The 21,981-nt window shown below is 37.2% G+C and overlaps 2 protein-coding genes across 13 annotated transcripts in view; both read left to right on the top strand.

Annotated features, from left to right (window-relative positions):
• Positions 1 to 2,058, top strand: part of Reg-2 (Rhythmically expressed gene 2) — a 46,044-nt gene extending 43,986 nt beyond the window's left edge. For all 10 annotated transcript variants that reach the window (XM_071678821.1, XM_071678819.1, XM_071678820.1 and 7 more), the window contains one exon: positions 1,446 to 2,058. In XM_071678821.1, coding sequence (XP_071534922.1) covers positions 1,446 to 2,058 — 613 coding nt within the window. The remainder of the gene's footprint in view (positions 1 to 1,445) is intronic.
• Positions 2,059 to 2,135: 77 nt separating this feature from the next.
• Positions 2,136 to 21,147, top strand: Ttc19 (tetratricopeptide repeat domain 19). Of its 3 annotated transcripts, XR_011714737.1 has the most exons (6): positions 2,136 to 2,582; positions 7,729 to 7,909; positions 9,542 to 9,685; positions 15,293 to 15,320; positions 18,593 to 18,723; positions 20,253 to 21,147. XR_011714737.1 is itself a non-coding variant. In XM_071678814.1 (5 exons), the coding sequence occupies exons 1-5, from the start codon at positions 2,136 to 2,138 to the stop codon at positions 20,277 to 20,279; spliced, it is 930 nt and encodes a 309-aa protein (XP_071534915.1). In that variant the 3' UTR covers positions 20,280 to 21,147. The 3 variants fall into 3 exon arrangements, 2 of the variants coding, with proteins under 2 accessions (XP_071534915.1, XP_071534914.1); XM_071678814.1 differs by lacking the exon at positions 15,293 to 15,320; XM_071678813.1 differs by lacking the exon at positions 15,293 to 15,320 and having other exon boundaries at positions 18,593 to 21,147.
• The last annotated feature ends 834 nt before the right edge of the window (positions 21,148 to 21,981 follow it).

Raw genomic sequence — 21,981 nt, 5'->3', positions numbered from 1 at the left:
GGCTGAGGTGTCTGAATGTGCATGAATGTAACCAGGATGAAAAGAAGGGAGAGATTAGTAGTATTTGGGGGTGGTGAAGAATTGGAATGAGCTTAAATGGTTGGGAATGTCCAGTGTTAAAATCTTGGGTTATTGTGAGGGTGAGAGCGAAGGAGGGGGAGATACTTCTGCTGAAAGAGGAGGATGGGTAATATGTTAAGGAGTGCATGGAGGCGATTTCCAGACTAATGTTGGTGAAAAGGAAAATTTATAATGAGGTGGGTGATTGTCAGTGCTTATGCACTTGATGGCAAAAGGATTGAGTAAGAAAGGTGAGCATTTTGGATGGAGTTGAGTGAATGCATCAGCAAGTTAGATGGATGGGATTGAGTAGTGGAGATTTGAATGCAAGAGTGGTTTTGTCAGTTGAGGGTATGATGAGGAGGCAGGGGTACCCAGTGTATATGAAATTGGTGAAGAGGTTGTGTGCAGAAAATTCCTGTGATTGGGAGTATTTGGTGTAAACAAAGTTGCAAACTTAACTTCATGTGGTTGAATGGGGGATGGGATGAATGGGGATTAAATGATTATATTCTGATTGCTAGGCATGCAAAGAAAAGACTGTTAGATATGAATGTGCAGAGAGGGTTGAACATATCTTGGTGGAGGGGAGTAAGAAAGCCTGTACAGGCTTTTGGAAATAAAGTGAGTGAGCTTAGGAAACAAGCATATATGTTGAGATACTAGAGAGATTAGATGAAGAATGGCAAAAGATAATAGTAACCAAAACTAGGGGAGTGGATGAGGAATGGAAGGTGCCTATGGAAGCAGTACATACATGTGCGTATGAAGTGTATGGCATATGACAGGTGGAGTGTGATTGTTGGAGAAAGAGATGTGAGTGGGGAGGTGAAAAAGGTAAGTTGCATGCTGAAATGCAATCATTGTTTTGATAAATACTCAAAAATGCACTGGTTGCTGAATTGTCAGTGTTTGGCAGCAATCTCATGTAGGATTAGATAACTTGACATTGCCCTGAAAAGTATAACTCCTAATTGTGAAGTTGAAGTTGACAGTTTGTATGAAATGGTAAATTTGGATGTTTTTAGATGCATGGTGACCCTGATGTTTGCAAAAGTTTCCTGTGGTTATAGAAAGGAAGATCTTTTCAGTTATTTAGATATTTCCTTTATGTAAAGGTGAGTTGTTGGAATAAGTAGAGAAGACTGGTGACTGTTCAGTTTAAGAACTTTATTGGTCGAAGTGAAATTAGCAGTATGGAAGTTAAGTTTAAGAACTTTATTGGTCGAAATGAAAGTAGCAGTATGGATATTATTAAAGAAAGTCACCCAGGTGTAGGATGAAGGGCACGAGGGAAATTCTCTGGTGCTTAAAATGTACCATATTACTACTTGTATGGATAGTTTAATTCTTTTAAACATCTAATATATTCTTTTTAATTTCAGATTAAGCTTCAAAAAACTGGAAGAGGAGGCACCTAATTTTGGTGCTGAAAGCATTGGCTGGCAAAATTGGTGGCTTTCAGTTGTATTAAACACCTTTAGGGGAGCTGACTGTCATGCTGAGGAAAATACATTAAAGGCAGTTGGCTATCATCTCCTAGAACATTTCTCAAATGCAAATGCTTATGAGCTTCTTGATGGGAGTATACCCCTGTTAGAAAAACTTAATGGTAAAACTGTGAAAGTTGGGGTTATATCCAATTTTGATGAGCGCCTGGAGGATATTTTGATTAGATTAGGTGTTAGGCACTACTTTGATTTTGTTATCAATTCATACAGTGCCAGAGTTGCAAAACCAGACCCAAGAATCTTTCAGCAAGCCCTGAGAGTTGCAGGTAGTGATATTTGCCCATCTGAAGCTCTTCATATAGGGAATGATCTACACAGGGACTATTTAGGAGCAAAGGCTGTTGGATGGCAAAGTTTTTTAGTGTCAAGGGATTATCAGCATCTTTGTGAGAAAGATGGTTTAACACTAGATAGTGCCTCTATGTTTTCCAGCTTGAAAGAATTGTTACCTGTGATAGAAATATCCACTAAATCTGTAGATATGTGAAAAAGATAAAGTAAACTTAGTTTGCATTAAATTATAATTTTATGTTTTAGGAAGGTTTTGTTAGTTTTGTTAACAAAATGTTTACAGCATTCAATTGTTTGAATTTTGTCCAAGTCATGAGGTTGCCACTAAAGATTCAAGTGAGTTATTGTACATATTCCTTGTTAAAACTTGCAAACAATCCAAAGACCTTGTCAAACAGCATGTTTAGAATAAGTAACTCAATCAAATGTTCAGAAAATTTCCACAAAGTTGGAAGATTTTCTGGTATTGTAGACAGATTAGCTCTAGGGTCTCATTTTGAAGGCTTTAATTATAGATCCCATATCATAGATAGTGTTTTCTGGGGCCAGAAAGAAATTTGTATGTGTTCCTGTAAGGGTAAAAATAGACAAGAAACCAGGAAGAATAGAAAGTGGACTTATTCATCATTGCTAGCTCTAACATTATTCAGTGCCAAGTCGGAAGAAGAAAAAGAATCTGAATTGATAATTATGATCAAGAGAGGAATATTAGCACTAAAGGTGAGATACAGAAAAATTTTAAATACATTGTCTTTTTGCATGTATCAAAGAACCAATGTGCCAAATTTATAGACCTTCATTTTGATACTCATTTTTTTTTCTTTGAAGTAAAATTTCTAATGAATGATTGAAAATATTCATACATCAAACTAAATAAGAGGTGAAAAAGAGGGCAAATGAAAGTTGGGGTGAGAGAGTATCGGTAAATTTTAGGGAGAATAAAAATATGCTTTGGAAGGAGGTAAATAAAGTACATAAGACGAGAGCAAATGATAACGTCGGTGAAGGGAGCTAATGGAAAAGTAATAACAAGTAGTGGTGAAGTGAGAAGGAGATGGAGTGAGTATTTTGAAGGTTTGTTGAATGTGTTAGATGATAGAGTGGCAGATATAGGGTGTTTTGATTGAGGTTGGGTGCAGAGTGAGAGGGTCAGGGAGAATGGTTTGGTAAACAGAGATGAGGTAGTGAAAGCTTTGCGGAAGATGAAAGCTGGCAAGGCTGCGAGTTTGGATAGTATTGCAGTGGAATTTAACAAAAAAGGGAGTGACTGTGTTGTTGACTGGTTGGTGAGGATATTCAGTGTATGTATGGCTCATGGTGAAGTGCCTGAGGATTGGCGATAAAGCATGCATAATAGTGCCATTGTACAAAGGCAAAGGGGATAAAGGTGAGTGTTCAAATTACAGAGGTATAAGGTTGTTGAGTATTCCTGGGAAATTATATGGGAGGGCATTGATTGAGAGGGTGAAGGCATGTACAGAGCATCAGACTGGGGGAAGAGCAGTGTGGTTTCAGAAGTGGTAGAGGATGTGTGGAGCAGGTGTTTGCTTTGAGGAATGTATGTGATAAGTACTTAGAAAAACAGATGGATTTGTACGTAGCATTTATGGATCTGGAGAGGGCATATGATAGAGTTGATAGAGAAGCTTTATAGAAGTTATTAAGAGTCTATGGTGTGGGAGGTAAGTTGCTAGAAGCAGTGAAAAGTTTTTATCAAGGATGTAAGGCATGTGTACGAGTAGGAAGAGAGGTTTCTAGTGGATGTTGGTTTGTTGTTGGGGTGCATGATGTCTCCATGGTTGTTTAATTTGTTTATGGATGGGGTTGTTAGGGAGGTGAATGCAAAAGTTTTGGAGAGAGGGGCAAGTATGCAGTCTGTTGTGGATGAGAGGGCTTGGGAAGTGAGTCAGTTGTTTGCTGATGGTACAGCACTGGTGGCTGATTCGGGTGAGAAACTACAGAAGTTGGTGACTGAGTTTGGTAAAGTGTGTGAAAGAAGAAAGCTGAGAGTAAATGTGAATAAGAGCCAGGTTATTAGGTTCAGTAGGGTTGAGGGGGAAGTCAACTGGGAGGTAAGTTTGAATGGAAAAAAACTGGAGGAAGTGAAGTGTTTTAGATGTCTGGGAGTGGATTTGGCAGCGGATGGAACTATAGATGTGGAAGTGAGTCACAGGATGGGGAGGGGGCGAAGGTTCTGGGAGCGTTGAAGAATGTGTGGAAGGCGAGAACGTTATCTCATAGAGCAAAAATGGGTATGTTTGAAGGAATAGTGGTTCCAATAATGTTATATGGTTGTGAGGCATGGGCTCTCGATAGGGTTGTGCAGAGAAGGATGGATGTGTTGGAAATGTTTGAGGACAGTATGTGGTGTGAGGTGGTTTGATCAAGTAAGTAGTGAAAGGGTAAGAGAGATGTGTGGTAATAAAAAGAGTGTGGTTGAGAGAGCAGAAGAGGATGTATTGAAATGGTTTGGTCACATGGAGAGAATGAGTGAGTAAAGATTGACAAAGAGAATATACATGTCAGGGGTGGAGGGAACAAGAAGTGGGAGACCAAATTGGAGGTGGAAGGATGAAGTGAAAAAGATTTTAAAATCAGGGCCTGAACATGCAGGAGAGTGAAAGGCATGCAAAGAATAGAGTAAATTGGAACGATGTGGTATACCGATGTTGATGTGATGTCACTGGATTGAACCAGGGCATGTGAAGCTTCTGGGGTAAACCATAGAAAGTTTTGTGGGGCCTAGATGTGGAAAGGGAGCTGTGGTTTCAGTGCATTATACATGTCAGCTAGAGACTGAGTGTGAATGAATGTGGCCTTTGTTGTCTTTTCGTAGCGCTACCTCGCTCTCGCGCAGGAGGAGAGGGGTTGTTATTTCATGTGTGGTGGGTTGGCGATGGGAATGGATGAAGGCAGCAAGTGTGAATAAGTACATGTGTATGTCTGTGTATGTAGATGTATGTATACGGTGAAATGTATAGGTATGTATATGTGCGTGTGTGGGCCTTTATGTATATACATGTGTATGTGGGTGGGTTGGGCCATTCTTTTGTCTGATTCCTTGCGCTACCTCGCTAACGTGGGAGACAGCGACCAAGTATAATACATATAGATATAAAATTTTATTTAACATTTACAGAAGTAGAGGCTACTAACATATGTTGGCCAAATGGACTTTGAAATCAAATATTTACTGTTTATATTTCCAGTTTGCTTAAAGAACTTAAAAGTCTCCCCTTAGTCTTCTGTCTTCCATTGTGGGCATGATTTTTAAGCATGCAGTTGTTAAAAAGGCTGTTGGAATTTGTTCGTTGTACATTAATGTATTTCTTAAGGATATTGGATATTTTTAAGGATATTGGAGGTAGCAGAGATGGATGTTTTGGGGGGATTACATACTGATTAAGAAAATTAGGAATAAAATGTGTTGATAATATGGGAAAGGAATATTTTATCACTGGTTAGGAATTGTGCCAAATTAGTGTGAGAAGAGTTATATTTTATCACTGGTGAGGAATTGTGCCACATTAGTGTTAGAAGAGTGATGAGGTATGTAAGAAATAGAGAAGTCAGAGGATGTATAAAGATCAAAGGAATGGCAGAACACAATGATTAAGTGTGTCTTTACAAGAAAGCCTGGATGTGGATAGGGAGCTGAGGTTTTGGTGCATTATACATGACAACTAGAGAATAGATGTGAGTGGATGTGGCCTTCTTCATATGTTTCCTGGCATTACCTTGCTGATAGAGAGATGGTGAAGCTGTTTCCTGTGGGATGGAGTGGCACCAGGAATGGATAAATGTGAGCAAGTATGCAGTCCATTGGGGATGAGAGGGCCTGGGAAATGGGTCAGTTGTTCGCTGATGATACTGCTCTTGTGGCTGATTTGAGTGAGTAACTGCAGAAGTTGGTGACTGAGTTTGGAAAAGTGTATGAAAGGAGAAAGTTGAGAGTAAATTTGAATAAGAGCAAGGTTATTAGGTTTAGTAGGATTGAGTGAAAAGTTAATTGGGATGTAAGTTTGAATGGAGAAAAATGGAGGAAGTGAGGTGTTTTAGATATCTGGGAGTGGACTTTGCAGCAAGTGGAACTATGGAAGCAGAAGTGAGTCATAGGGAAGGGGAGGGGGTGAAGGTTTTGGGAGCGATGAAGAGTGTATGGAAGGAGAGAGTGTTTTCTTGGAGAGCAAAAATGGGTGTTTGAAGGAATAGTAGCTCCAACAGTGTTATATGGTTGTGAGGCATGGGCTATAGATAGGGTTATACAGAGGAAGGTGGATGTATTGGAAATGAAAGGTTTGAGGACTATATGTGGTGTGAGGTGGTTCGATCAAGTAAGTAATGAAAGGGTAAGAGAGATGTGTGGAAATAAAAAGAGTATGGTTGAGAGAGCAGAAGATGGTGTATTGAAATGGTTCGGACGTATGGAGAGAATGAGTAAGGAAAGATTGACAAAGAGGATATACGTGTCAGAGGTGGAGGGAACACGGAGAAGTGGGAGGCCACATTGGAGGTGGAAGGATAGGGTGAAAAAGATCTTGAGCAATCAGGGCCTGAACATACAGAAGGTTGATAGGTGTGCAAGTTATAGACTTAATTGGAATGATGTGGTATACTGGGATTGAATTGATAGGGAGCTGTGGTTTCGGTGGATTACACATGACAATTAGAGACTGAGTGTGAATGAATGTGGCCTTTTTTGTCTGTTTTCCTGGCACTACCTCGCTGAAGCAGAGGGTAGCGATGCTGTTTCCTGTGGGATGGGGTAACGTCTGGTGTAGATGAAGGCAAACAAGTATGAATATGTACATCTATATGTATGTATATGTCTGTAATTGTATGTATATGTATGTATGCATTGATATGTATATGTGTGTGTTCGAGGATATATGTGCATATATGTGTATATGAGTGGATAGGCCATTCTTCCTCTGTTTCCTGGCGCTACCTTGCTGATGCGGTAGACGGCAATAAAGTACAATAGATAAATAAAATATACTACAAGGAAGGAAGGATTATGGAATATTAGGATGATTTACAGTGTCAGAGGTTCTTCTATAGGTTCATATGCTGTTGAGCAGGATGTGATGTATCAGATATCAGTGATGACCAATCAGTGCTTTTTGAATGTTCATACTTGATAGCTGTTTTCAGTTTTAGCGAGATAGTGCCGGGAGCAGACATAGAAATGTTACGTATGCTCACATCCATTCTCCACGTGTAATGCACTGAAACCACAGCTTCCTATCTATAATCAGGACCCACAGACCTTTTCACAGTTTACCCTGAATTTTTTACGTGCTCTGGTTCAATCCGTTGACAGCATGTTGACCCCAGTATACCATATCATTCCAATTCACTCTATCCCATGCATGCCTTTCACCCTCCTGTATGTTAAAAAGTAATATATCAGCAAACTACTCCTGCCAGTTGTACAGCATTCCTTTACATATTTAAATGATGGAAGTATCACTTTGTGAAAAATATAGGATTTTGTAAGTCCAAGGACTTTTTTGTCACTTTTCTAACAGCGTTTAAGCAACATTTCCTTTAAGTGGTTTTACATGCTGTGTAAAATAGTTAAACACAGTTTCAGTTGCTGTTTACTCATCTTTTTGTTGCCTTCATCTCCTTTAAGTTGCAGTGAAATAATGGAGAATACTTTTTTCCATATTTCTTGTATGGCAATAGAGAAACGGCTAACTAGATAAATTCCTTATTAAGCATAGTGAATGTATATGGGATTGGAAAATGGAAAACAATGTAGTGTAAATAATTTTATGCTATATTTAGGGAGAGGGTATAAATATAAGCTGTATGGTGTGTCATTTGGATTTTTATGTGAATTTGTTTATTATATCAACAGAATGGGGAACTAAATAAGGCTGAGCAACTCCTTCATGTTGCACTCAAAACTGCCCAGGAAACACAGAATGAATTGGCTGTCACGTACATTTATGATCTTCTTGCCAACCTTGCTTACCAAAGGGAGGAATATTCCAAAGCTGAGAAGCTCTTTAAGGAGGTTTTACAGCGAATGTTTTCAGGTATGGAATGTGTGACAAAATGCTTTGCTGCCAGTTTTTTCACTGTGTTGCATAAATTGTGTAGTATCTGAATAAATATAATAGTATTGTGTGTTGTTTGTCTGTTTTATGTTGCATATCCATCTTTAAACTTGTTTTATGTTGCATATTCATCTTTAAACTCACAGGGAAAAGATAAATCTTTGCTAAATTGCTCTGGAGGTTCATTATTTCCATAGGAGGTATACTATGTTTTAAAACTTTGAATTTTATGATTGTTTTTACATTATGTGTTTTAACCTCTACCCCCCCCTTTTTTTTTTTGTTGGATGGAAACCAATTTTAGAGTGAAGGTCTGATGTATCCTAAAGGACTGTGACATGTGCATGGGATAGAGTAAACGGAAGTAATGTTGTATGCAGGGGTCACCCTACTGTCCGTGAGCTTAACCAGGGCATATGAAGTGATCAGGGAAAATCACAGAAATGTCTTTGGGTGTTGGTTGTGGACAGGAGGCTCTGGGTTTGTTGCATTATACATGACAGGTAGAGAGTGGATGTGAGCTAATGGGACCTTTCTCTGTGTCTTCTTGGCACTACTTTGGTACTTTAGGAAATAGTGAACTGGTACAAAAAATATTACTACTAACCTGTATAACCCCAGGACCAGTTTCATGAGTCTTCCACGTTGTAAGCTTACACTCCACTTGTTAGCTGGGAATTGATATGGTCTGTTGGAGTGAGCAGGTCCTTCATTAGATTACTTTTCATCCATTGATGATGATACAGCCTCTCCAGAGCTGACTTTTCACTTGAGGTGTAACTAAAAGCAGGTGAAGTCCGTAAACTTATTTTCCGTGTATGTAATGTGTAATTAAGATAGTGGATAGATTGAGGAATAAAGAATCGAGATTTGGTATATGAAGGAAGCAGTTGATAAAGTAAAAGACAGATTGCTCAGATAGCATGGTCTTAATGGTCTAGAAAGGGCTTACTATAGAATAGTTGAAGAAGTATCTTGAAATATGATAATATTGCACAGTTAAGATGAAGCTAAGGTAAGCATGGTTCACTTGTAACACTGGACTGAGTGATTGCTTTATAGTCTTGGGTGGGGTAAGCAGTTTTGTGATTTTTTTAATTGTTTCCATTTAAGGTTCATAAATAAAGATTGTTGTTGGTTTGGGTAGAAGTAGAAACTGGAATTTGTCGTATATAGATAAAAATGGTGGTTGCAGAGTGCTTGGCAGAACTTCTGCAAATCTTAAAGGGATTTGGGACATTGATTAAGAAAAGGATGATAATGCTGTGGTAGAAATAAGCTTGAAGAGGATGGTTCCTAAGATATATTGTTTTGATGGTTTGGGCATGAGGAAAGAATGGATTTAAATGAATTCCTAAGAAAATTAAGGCTGTGGTAAATAAGAATAACAAAAGGGAAAACAAAAGACTGGGTGTTACTGGAGTTTGTGTTTAATGGAGAATCATTACGAAGAAATTTCTGGAAAGTTGTTTTGATGTTAGTGTAGGGTGGGAATTCTACATTAGCCACCCTGCTTTGTATTGTGTAAGGCATATTCGATATAGAAAAATTAATAAATAATACATTGGCTTTCATCTTTGATTCACTGTTGTAATTCTGCTTCTTTTGCAGGTGGTATAGCTGAGGATGATAATGCTGTGGTAGAAATAAGCTTGAAGTTGGCCAGTGTCTATGCATCAGTGATGGACTATGAGAAAGCTGTAGAAGGCTTTCGTTTCTGCATAGGAACTCAGGAAGAAAAGATAAAGAACTATGGTGAGAAAGATCTTGATGAAGACACATTATTACTGTGGGCCATGAGCATGGATTGGTATGCACGTTTCTTGCTTAAAATTAATAAATATGATATTGCTAAAAAACACTTTATCAAGGCTCTTGAAATGAGTGAACGAATAAATGGCCCTAGTCATTCACAAACAGCAGTTTTATTGAATGATATTGGTTCAGTTTGTTCTTTGCAAAAGAATTATGTAGAAGCAGTTGAATACCTAGAGAAAGCAATTGAAGCAGCAAGAACTTCAGAAAGTGAAGATATTGGTTCTTTTTATGTAAATCTAGGAACAGTTTATCTTCAGCAAGGTATGCTTACTGAGGCACAGAGATGCTGTAAGGAAGGCTGGACTTTGTCTAAGAAAATGAATAATAAAGATGCTGCTGAAGAGGCTGAAATTTGCCTGGCAGAATTAAAAAATATGATCAAGAATAAAACGTAACTTTTGAATTCACTTTTACCATGTTTTCTAAAGGCTACGGTAAAAACCAAAATTGTTTCAAAGGAATTTAATCTTTGGCATTCTCTGCTTTTGATGATATGCTTTTCTGGGCCATATCGATATCAATACTGTATTCTTGTCTTTCATAAATTCTTCAACATGATACAGTTTTATGACTTTTTATGTATGACAAAAGCTTTAGTCATAGAAAGAAGTCTTCAGGACTTCATAAATTAAGAAGGAAATGGTCCAGGAGCTTAGGAGAAGGTGAAAAGCTGGACTTTTGAAAAGGAACATTATTATTGGTAGGAATAGGGATGATTTTGATAGAACTCCAAGAAGTTGGGAAATGGAGTGAAACTGATAGTACAAAAGTTCCAAAGCATTTTGAGAAAAGGAGAGAAACAGACATGGCAAAAGCTCCTAAAATTAGCATTTGTAGAGCAATTCTGGATATCAGTGGCTTGCTGATCACTGCACAGCATAGTCAGTGGTAAAGTGTACTAGTATTATTGGCCATTCTTGGGAGTAGTAATTGAAGCATTATGTATTGGGATTGAGGCAGAATCATTTGCGAAGCTTAGGAAAGGTGGGACAGATTCTGAAGTCAGACTGGGAGAGCTGAAAAGTTAAACTGCAATTGACTCTACTGTGTCAAGTAAGTATATGAAGCTAGAGCTGCCTCAAATGAGAGTGAGGTGTGCCTTACAAGAATGAATCATTTAGTCATGTAACTATAGTAACTGTTCTGAAGAGTAACTTTCACATTTTTTTTTAGTTAGCTGAGATGGTACGAGGAAGTGAATAACTTAATCATGGGTATCTGAGATATGTAATATATGTAGATATATTTTGTTCACCATTTCCCATATTAGTAAGATAACATTAGGAAAAGACAGAATGGCCTTATTTACACACACCCACTCCGTAGCTTTCATGTTTTATGCGCTGGAACCACAACTCCCATCCAGAAAGAGGTCCACAGACTTTCCCTTGGTTTCCCCGGATTGCTTTGTATCCTTTGGTTCAGCCCAGTAACAGCACATTGGTCCCCTGTAAACCTTATCACTCCCATTACACTCTTTCCCATGCATGCCTTACAAACTCCTTATTCAGGCTTTGATATTTCAAAGCATCTTTCACTCCATCCTTCCACCTCCTCCTTCCTTTGTTTCCTCCACCCTTAGTTATTCCCTTCTAACTCATTCTCTCCTTTATTTTCTGGTTGTCTCAGCATACCCTCTTATGCTTTCACATACATACCTCTTTTACTGTCACACCTCTCATTTTCAACACATTCACCCAGTTCTGTTCTATTTTTAATCTAGGGCCCATGCTTTGCATCTGTATAACACTGTTGGGACTTCAGAGAACATTAGGGCTAGTTTATTAGGCTCCCTGCACAGACACCAGAAGTAGACAAAAGACATTATGGTAGCTAGTACAAGTTCATAATGAACATGATTCGACTGTGGTGGGAGGTTTTAACATACCAGTATCTAAATGGGCAGAATCCTTTCCCAGTAACTCCAGGAATGGGCTCTGCTTAAATTTGCTTGCTAGTGCCCTAATGTAGTTAGTTGAGAAACCAAATTGTGATCAGAATGCCTTACATTTAGTTCTAGCTTTAATTATGGATCTCATTATTGATGTTGGAGACAAGTTTCATACAAATGATCACCTACAAATTTGTTTTAAGGTAACTTTCAATACTTGTGTAGTGCTGGTCAACTTGAAAGGCCCTCAAAAATACCAGATTTTAGTCTTTCAGGATTTTAATGATCATTGCATTACTCTTGACAGGTAAATCTGGATTCTTACTATCATTGAAAAAATGTGGACATAGTTTGGAAAAGCTTTAGTAAAACTTTCAGAGTAGTGTCAGTGCACAGTAGATTGTCTTTTTCGAAAATGAAGTCAAAATGATAGTGTAACGAACGAATGAAGAGTACCTCTTGTTTAAAAATGTAGAAAGATCTTGTATTTTTTTTTTTTTTTTGCACATGTATTTACAACCGAGGACACCACTTATTACCCAAAACCATTTCCATTGACATGAAAACTGAAGCTGTATTGTCAGCACTAAATGGAATGGAAGTATATAAAATGGCAAGACCAGGTAAGCTTTGTCTAAGGACAATGAAAGAGGCAAAAATTAGATAGTTAAGCCCTTGACTGCCCTTTTGAATAAGTAATGTGTTATGAGGAAAGTTCCAAAGGATTGGAAGTTTACCAGTGTAACACTAATTGTGATAAGTTGGTAAATCACTGCCTGGAAATTGTCCTCCAAATATTCTTATGTCTGTAGTTGGTGAACTTATGAAAATCATCATTTGGGATAAAATTGCAAGCCATATAGAGACCACCACTTAATGATTTTTTGCATGTTATTCAGTGGAATTGCTTACATCTGACAATCTGTTTGATTTCTTTTATGATATAATTCGATGTTATTCAGTGGAATTGCTCATATCTGACAAATCTGTTTGATTTCTTTTATGGTATAATTAACATGTATAATGAAAATAAAGCAATTGATATCATCTGTTTAGACTTTCAGAAAACATTCAGTAAAATTCTGCATTAAAGATTATTTGCAAAAGTTTAGTCACAAAGTATAGATGGGATTGCATTCTGGTGGGTAGGATGTTGGTTAACTGGCCATAAACAATGAGTCATCATTAATGCGTAAGCCACAGAATGGTTAGCTGTAACAAGTGGGATCAGTCTTGGGACCAGTTCTCGCTTTCTTTTATATTAATGTTGTTAATAATGAGTTGTGTTTTAAGATATCAAAATTCACAGAAAATACTTAGTGGGAAATAAATTAAAAAAAAAAAATCTCCATTAGCAACTTCAAACTGACATAAATGGAGTGATAAACTAGGCTTACAGGTAGCACATGGATTTTGATATTGACAAGTTGACAAGTGCAAAGGTGTACAAATCAGTTTTGAATATGAGAAGGTAAACAACAGTAGGAATTCAGTTGTGATACAAAAAGGAAAATGAACAAAAAGACTTGAACGTGAAATCTCTGGTAATCTATAGCCAAATAAGCAGTGCACAGTACTAAGAATGGCAAACAAAATTCTTGGATTCGTTGGTAGGGCTTTCAAATTTAAATGCAAGGAAATTATCCTCATTTTTTTACAGTTCATTGGTGTGTCTATAACCTGAATACATTGTGTGCACTTTTAGTCACACAGTTTGAAAAAAACATACACAGAATGGAGGGCATAGAGTGAGCTACTAGGTTGATTCTTGGACTTAGAAACAAATTCCTTAATCAAGTGAATGACTTCATTTATTTAGTCTTGGAAAGAGAAGTTTAAGAGATGATCTAATACAGGTATTCAGATTTATTAGAGGTTTTGATTATCATGAGCTAACAAGCTAATTAGGGGTAAATTTGTCTGATCTCACTCATGGAAGTGAATACAAATTTGTGGTCAAACATTTTACCGTGAATGAGTTGATGTACTTTTTCTTCAAAAGTATTGTTAACATATGGCATGATTTACCAATTAGAGTAGTTAAAACAGTACCATAGATACATTTAAGAGCCGATATGATAAATATTTCACTTCTAATCCTCAACTGATCATATATATTTGTGCCTTTTTAGTCGCATGAAAAGTATGTATGTCTACTCTTACCACATTACATTATTTGTGAGTTTCTGATCTCTTCCACTTATACAAACTGGCTTGGAAGGATCCAACGGTCTGTTACTGTTTGATTTCTTTTGCATCCCTTCACTTCTGCTTCCATGATTTCATAAGTTGCCATCTTCATTCTCAGATATATAAAAACTTCACTTCCTCCAATTTTTCCTGATTCAACTCTCAAGCCAACTAACCTGTCCCTCAACCCTGCTGAACCTAATAACCTTACTTTTATTCACATTGCCTCTCAACTTACTCTTTTCACAGACTTCCAAACTCAGTCACTAACTTCTGCAGTTTCTCTCTCAGGTCTGTTGTATCATCAGCTAACAACAGCTGACTCACTTCCCAGGCCTTTTCACCTCCCTCAGACTGCATACTTGCCCTGCTCTCCAAGACCTGCGTTTATCTCCCTCACCACCCCATCCCTAAACAAATATTATGGTGGCAATCCACACCCCTGCTGCAGACCAACCTTCACTTGGAACCATTCACTCTCCCCTCTTCTTACTTGTACACATGACTTACACCCTTGATAAAATTTCTCACAGCTTCTGGGAGCTATCCTCCCACACCTTATATTGTTAAAATCTTCCAAAAAGCATCTCAATCAACCCTATCATATGCTTTCTCCAAATCCATGAATGCCAAATATTTTATTATCTATTTATTATAGTTTGTCGCTGTCTCTCGCGTCAGCGAGGTAGCGCAAGGAAACAGACGAAAGAATGGCCCAACCCACCCACATACACATGTATATACATACACGTCCACACTCACACATATACGTACCTATACATTTCAATGTATACATATATATACATTTTTTTTTTCCAAACTATTCGCCATTTCCTGTGTTAGCAAGATAGCATTAAGAACAGAGGACTGGGCCCCCGAGGGAATATCCTCACCTGGCCCCCTTCTCTGTTCATTCTTTTGGAAAATTAAAAAAAAAAAAAAAAACAAGAGGGGAGGATTTCCAGCCCCCCACTCCCTCCCCTTTTTGTCACCTTCTACGACATGCAGGGAATACGTGGGAAGTATTCTTTCTACCCTATCCCCAGGGATAGATATATATACATACACAGACAAATATAAATCCATCTTTTTCTAAGTATTACTCACACATTCTTTAAGGCAAACACCTGATCCATACATCCATATCATCCACTCTAGCAGCCTTGCCACATTTCACCTTACCCAAGGCTTTTTTTTTTTACTTTTTTTAGTATTTTCATTGGTGGCAACTTGCTTTTTACACTGACACTTTTAAGCTTTAGGAGGACCTCCGTAGCTCAGGTACTAATTCCTAGGTGAAGGAAAATATGGTCCATGCAGAGCACCAGCTTTGAACCTCATTTTTTAAAAATATGTTTCTGCACTTCTACATACTTAAACCTATAATACTTATAGCTCATTGATTTTATTTATAATCTCCAATCTCCAAGTTTTACAGCTAAATTATTTCTTTTGCATTGCAGAACAGTCTTTAAACCTCACTTTTTTAAAGTAAGTTTCTGCACTTTTACATCTAAACCTCTAATGCTTATAGTCATCTAATTTTGTGATGTCTGAGTTTTAGAATCTGATGATCTTTTCTTTTGCTGTTTGACTTTTCCAGGTTCCTTTTTTGCATGTTTATGGGCACATACTCTAAATTGTAATTAGTTCATTAGGTAGCATTAGCTAGATACATTAAATGGAAGTATTCGGTAGGAACATTATGTAGGAGCCTCTGAAAATACTGTACTAGAGATTCCCTCTGGCATTGGTCTGTTAAGGGTGAGGCACTAAAGGCTAAGAAGCAGAACCTGAGTTCATTAGTTATGGAGACTTTTACTTGAGGGAGTTCACAAAACGAACAGGTATCAGAGTTGTAGATAGATAGATTATGTACTTACTGTTTTATGACACTTTACTGTATTTTATTTATTTTTTCTAAGAGCATAATAAATTAGACATTGGCTTGTTATTTTAGGTGTGAAATATTTCAGTAATGAATGACAACAGGGTATTCCTCCTTTGTGAAACATAAATGAGGCATAAAAGATACAAAATATGAATTTTTTAAGTGAATGGACTGCATATTGGCATATCTGTTGCAGATAAGTATAATCTTACAAAATTTTATAGCAAAGTAACTATTTTATTGGTCACCCTTAAAAGGTGAGATAGCTAAGCCCACTTACACTTCCCATAATCTTCCTCAGTGGGTATAAACTACCTCAATATGCTTGTCATCGTATTTTCAAGTAGTGAATATTTCTTATCTTTAAATATTTAGCAAGCGAAAGGCAGCTGCTATATCTCTGCAACTCACCAAAGAATATACTAAAGGAAATTTCTGACCTTCGTTTTCTAAAGTTGCTGGCTGTTAGGTTTCATTCATGATTTTACTTATAATTCTTGCTTTCTGCATATTAATTTCTTAAGCATGGAAAATCTCTCCTAAATCCTTTAGACAATATATTCAGGTTCTTTAACTAACGTTTTATTATTTTTCAGCATGATCTCATTTTGCTTCCCCCCCTACCAGTGTAAATGCCCTCTTCTGTTCAGGCAACATCACAGTCACATTACAGCATCTGGCACTGCATTAGCGACAATAAAGTTACAGAAGTACAGTACTGAATTAGAGCTTTAGCTTTTACAAAACAGTGACTGCACATCTTCAGAAATACACCATCACCCTTATTGAGACAAACATTAATCCCCTTCAGTAAGGACCAACCATACAAAATGTCACATTCAACACATGATATTTATTTCCATAGTACAAACATCTGCATGAGTTCTGCAAACAAAGTAAATGCTCCCAGATACTTGGGACCAACTTTGGACAAGAATTCTTCACTATATATTTGAAGGAATAGTGGTTCCAACAATGCTGTATGGTTGCGAGGCGTGGGCTATGGTTAGAGTTGTGTGCAGGAGGGTGGATGTGCTGGAAATGAGATGTTTGAGGACAATATGTGGTGTGAGGTGGTTTGATCGAGTAAGTAATGTAAGGGTAAGAGAGATGTGTGGAAATAAAAAGAGCATGGTTGAGAGAGGAGAAGAGGGTGTTTTGAAATGGTTTGGGCACATGGAGAGAATGAGTGAGAAAAGATTGACCAAGAGGATATATGTGTTGGAGGTGGAGGGAACAAGAAGTGGGAGACCAAATTGGAGGTGGAAAGATGAAGTGAAAAAGATTTTGAGTGATCGGGGCCTGAACATGCAGGAGGGTGAAAGGCGGGCAAGGAATACAGTGAATTGGATCGATGTGGTATACTGGGGTAGACGTGCTATCACTGGATTGAATCAGGGCATGTGAAGCGTCTGGGGTAAACCATGGAAAGTTCTGTGGGGCCTGGATGCGGAAAGGGAGCTTTGGTTTCGGGCATTATTGCATGACAGCTAGAGACTGAGTGTGAACGAATGGGGCCTTTGTTGTCTTTTCTTAGCGCTACCTCGCACACATGAGGGGGGAGGGGGATGTTATTCCATGTGTGGCGAGGTGGCGATGGGAATGAATAAAGGCAGACAGTGTGAATTATGTGCATGTGTATATATGTAGGTGTCTGTGTGTGTATATATATGTGTACATTGAGATGTATGGGTATGTATATTTGTGTGTGTGGACGTGTATGTATATACATGTGTATGGGGGTGGGTTGGGCCATTTCTTTCATCTGTTTCCTTGCGCTACCTCGCAAATGCGGGAGACAGCGACTAAGCAAAATAAATAAATATAAATAAATATATTCTTTATGTAGCTTATCCATTATTCTAAACTCTGCTTCACCCATCTGGTCACCCATTCTTTCAGAAGCAAACATAAAACTATAAACCACCCAAAATAGTGCATTCAGAACAGTCACTGACTGCATTTAATGCCTGCTTATTAAAATAAAATGCTTTCCATAACATTCTGGGCACCCTGGTTTTATGCAGAAGCATTGTCCCCTCTCCATCTGGGCAATTTCATAAACATCCCCCAGCCTCTGCATAAAAACAAAAAACACCCCAGTTTCACACTGAAAGGCACCTGTTTTCACACTCACCCATTACCAGCAAACACCAACTTGACCCATTCATGGTAAAGTGACCCACAAACCTTGAACATCTATCCCAAGCTCAGTCTTATTTTCCATTCTATCAGACTTACACCCCCTCTGAAGCTGCATTCTTTAGAGATAACACAAGTCACACTTGTGTTTCTGTGCTTTATCACTCACCTCTTCATCAGTACAAGCATTCATTTGTTGTCCCAGGACTGCTTGTGCTCAAGATGCACCTTCCTCGCTGTACACACACAATACCTACTTTGCAGCTGTCTTGCACCCACCCTACTTAGACAAAAGTACATCACTACACAGTGTGACCTGTAGTCCTGGCTGGTTGATGTGGTTAACTTCCTGAGTGCTGTGAGATCACCATAAAAGTGGTCTTAGTGTACTAGTGTTCACATTTCAAGACATTCAAATGTAGAGGACTCAACCACACCACTTAAAAGATGAAGGAATTTGCATGCTAATTTGTGTTTTGTGTAAGTAATGCACTCACCTACTTATGCATAAAGCATAATGGGTGTATACAGAAAGAACACAGTTTGTTTCAGCAAGTCATAAGTCCAGAATGTTCAAAGTAAAAAGTTAAAATAGGGGAAAGGAAGAGATGAATACAGAATTTATCAGTTTATCTGAAACAAGTCATAAGTCCAGAATGTTCAAAGTAAAAAGTTAAAATAGGGAAAGGAAGAGTTGAAAACAGAATTTATCAGTGTATAAGTGTTTCAGACCATAAGATGGGACTGCTTTGTGAATATGGCCCAAGGAAATATTCTTCATTGGGAGAGAGGATGCCAGAATCACTATTAGGAGATGAAGGGGGCCAGAAGCACCTTCTCTCTTCCTACATTTCATGTTTGGTAAGTGTGCTGTTATGGGCAGTTAATGATTATGACTATGGATGTATTAGAAATATATAGGTAGATAGTTACTTACCTCGTTGTTACTCTCTTGTTTTGGGATTTCATAACTTGAGGCCAAAGAGGAATTTAAATGAAGATGTAATCTGGTTATCCAGTTTAGTACAACTGTATGTGAATGACTGTGTTCTGATTATGTTATATATTAAAAACAAGCATAGAACTTTAATTAGTATACTGGATAATCTTGATTCAGGGTGTTATTAGTGGTAAAGAAAATTTTGTAGAGGTTGTTACTTAGGAAAGTATGCCATCTACAACTTGGCATTAGTTACCCATCCTTGCAAATCAAATAACTTGAGTAACATCCAATCATCAAATGAAAGTTAGATTTTGATCTTACTTTGCTTTTGGATGTTTGTTAGAAAATTTAAGTACTCAGTAGTGTTGGTGGACTTCATAGTTGTAATAGAAAAACAAGACTTAGTTCTAACTGGTATTGCATTGCAGTTTACATTGCAGACTAACAGTTTTGCTAATCAAACTTTTGTGAGCATCATGATCAGTATTAATCCAGTCATTTAATTTTGTCAAAATTATTGCCATAAGAGATTTCTGTAAGGTTAAAAGGGGTAATACTATGATATCATTAAATGACATAGGCTAAATAACAGTGTAAAATCACTCCAAATTATGTTTATGATCAGAAATCAAATGCGGAAATTTGTTGATCAACATATCTGATTTGTAGAATTTGCAATAGATGTTACTAATGAGTTTTAGGGTACATGAAAAGTAAGCCAGTTTTCTATTGAGGATTCTTATGGAGACCGTATGGTTATTATTTTTTTTACCCATCTTTATAAAACTTACTGTATTATTGAAATGTATACAAAAAGTGACACAAAATTTCATGTAGATCATATTACTCTTCAAAGTATAAAGAAGTTAAAAAGTGACTGATTTTAATTGTGTAGAACAGAAACATGAAGGATAATTTCCCTTTAAACTGGTTGCAGCAATAATTTTGAAATATATCAACAAAACAATTCAGTGTGCTTTTGAAATATGCCATATGCCATAATATCAATGAAGAGTTATATTTTTCAAGGGAAAAAATCTGAAATTCACAAAAATGTCACCAGTATGTAGAAATTTGTTAAATTTTGGATAATGAAGACTCAGATAAAGAACAGTGGAGTTTATACAGTTAAAATGTTAACCTTTGAAAAAAGAAAAAAAGATGCTTCAAGATACAATATTTTCTGTATATGCACTCACTTACACATATGTCAAATATTGGGTGCTTTTAGAAACCGAGTTGAATTTATATTAGATTAATGAAAAACCTGTTAAGTATCCTCTTTCTTACTGTAAATTATCATGATATTGATTAGCATTTCAAGTGGTATGGGTAAGAGTGCAACATAGTGTGCAAGTGATGCCTCAGAAGGGGTGCATTGCTAATAATATTTCTTTACTTTTTATGATAAGCACATTAATCATTAATCACCTCTTGACATTTTCAGGAGCTTCATGGAATCTCGCCATTTTAAAGCACCACAGCTTATCAATGAAAAATGTAAATTAAATGCAATTAGTATTGAGGAATGTCAAGTGCAATGTGGCACATTGTAGTGCTCCATGGGTAGCACTCTGGTGATGCAATGTGTTTATCATTTATGACACAGTCTTATAAAACCAATCTTATTGCCTCTCTTATTTTCAGAAGCTTCTTTAGATTTCACATTGTCAAACAAAAATATGATTAGTATTTAGCCATACAAAGCACAACAACCCTCAATATGTTTTATAATACTGAGTGATTACTGTTCTTAAGAGCTGCAGGAAGTTTTGTTGAATGAATAAAGAGATTTTAGAAAAACAACACTTATTTGAATGAAAAACATCGTTAACCACAATGTGAATGCTCAAAATAGAGAGAAAAACTTTGCATAAAAGTATTCTTTGCACAATGGGGGACCATGTAATAGTAGAATGTTTAAATCAAAGACCCACTTCAAGATGTTTTAGATGGCTATACCATTCAAAAGGGATTTATGTGATGACAAGAAAGATTTAATATTTTACAGTATCCCTATTGAAAACTACTGAAAAATCAACACATAAGGTCTCCATAGGATTCACTATCAGGGGTTTTGGTTTGGGACTAAAATATGGATTTGAGCATATTTCAAGGCCAACCACATATTTAGAAATGACCTCTGGTTGGTTTTCCGTTGTCATTTTTTTTTGGCTTTGTTTAAAACAATTATTAACATATTCCTTATTTCCTAAGCCTTCTCTGTCAGTAGTATACAGTTATAAATTTTTAATCCTCCAAATTGGGAAATAGATGTCATATGATATACCTTTTTGGTGAAATAGTTGGTGCCATCATAGCAAATAAAATTGTTACATGAAGGATATTTTTATACCCTGTTTCCATAAAAAAATAAAATCAATTAAGATATGGTAATGACTCATCTCTGCACTCTCCCACTTTCTTTTCATAACCTTCCTCTCTTTTTCATTGTCTCTTCCTGTTTACTCTGCCTGCATGCTTCAGTTTAGACTTGCACTATGTCTCTCACTTGGACAATCTGGCCAAAGTCAGCGGCTTCCAAATTCCAGTTTTTATTGTATCCAAAATTTTTCTTGCTATAAAGCTCATGCTATTCAATCCCTCAACACCACAGATTTTGTAATTAATTTTTTCATGCATATTCAGTTTCCCATGTTAGCAAAGCAGTGCCAGAAACATGAAGAAATGGCTTCATTTGCTTACATTCTTCCTCTACCTGTCCTGAGTAATGTACCAAAACCTTAGTCCCCTATCAATAAACAGACTCCACATACCTTTCTACAGTTTCCCACAGTTATTTCAAATACTCCACAGCCCTGGCTGAGTCCACTGACAGCACGTCACTCCCTGTATACCACATTGCTCCCATTCACTTTATCCCATGAAAGCCTTTCACCCTCCTGCAAGTTCAAGCTCCGACCACCTAAAATAATGTCACTCCATCCTACCATCTCTAGTTTGGTCTCTTCTACTTCTGACACATAACCTTTTTGTCAACCTCTCATTACTCATTCACTCCATATGTTCAAACCATTTCAGCACTCTCGGTCACACTCTTCAAATTATCACACCTCTCTCGTAACCCTTTCATTACTTAATCAAACCACCTTTAACCATATTTTGTCATCAGACATTTCATTTCCAGCACATTTAACCTTCTCTGCATATTCTTA

Source organism: Panulirus ornatus, chromosome 28, assembly GCF_036320965.1.
Source record: "Panulirus ornatus isolate Po-2019 chromosome 28, ASM3632096v1, whole genome shotgun sequence".
In the NCBI taxonomy this organism is placed as follows: domain Eukaryota; kingdom Metazoa; phylum Arthropoda; class Malacostraca; order Decapoda; family Palinuridae; genus Panulirus; species Panulirus ornatus.
The sequence above is the reverse complement of the archived record's forward strand: the minus strand, read 5'-3'. Positions and strand labels throughout refer to the sequence as shown.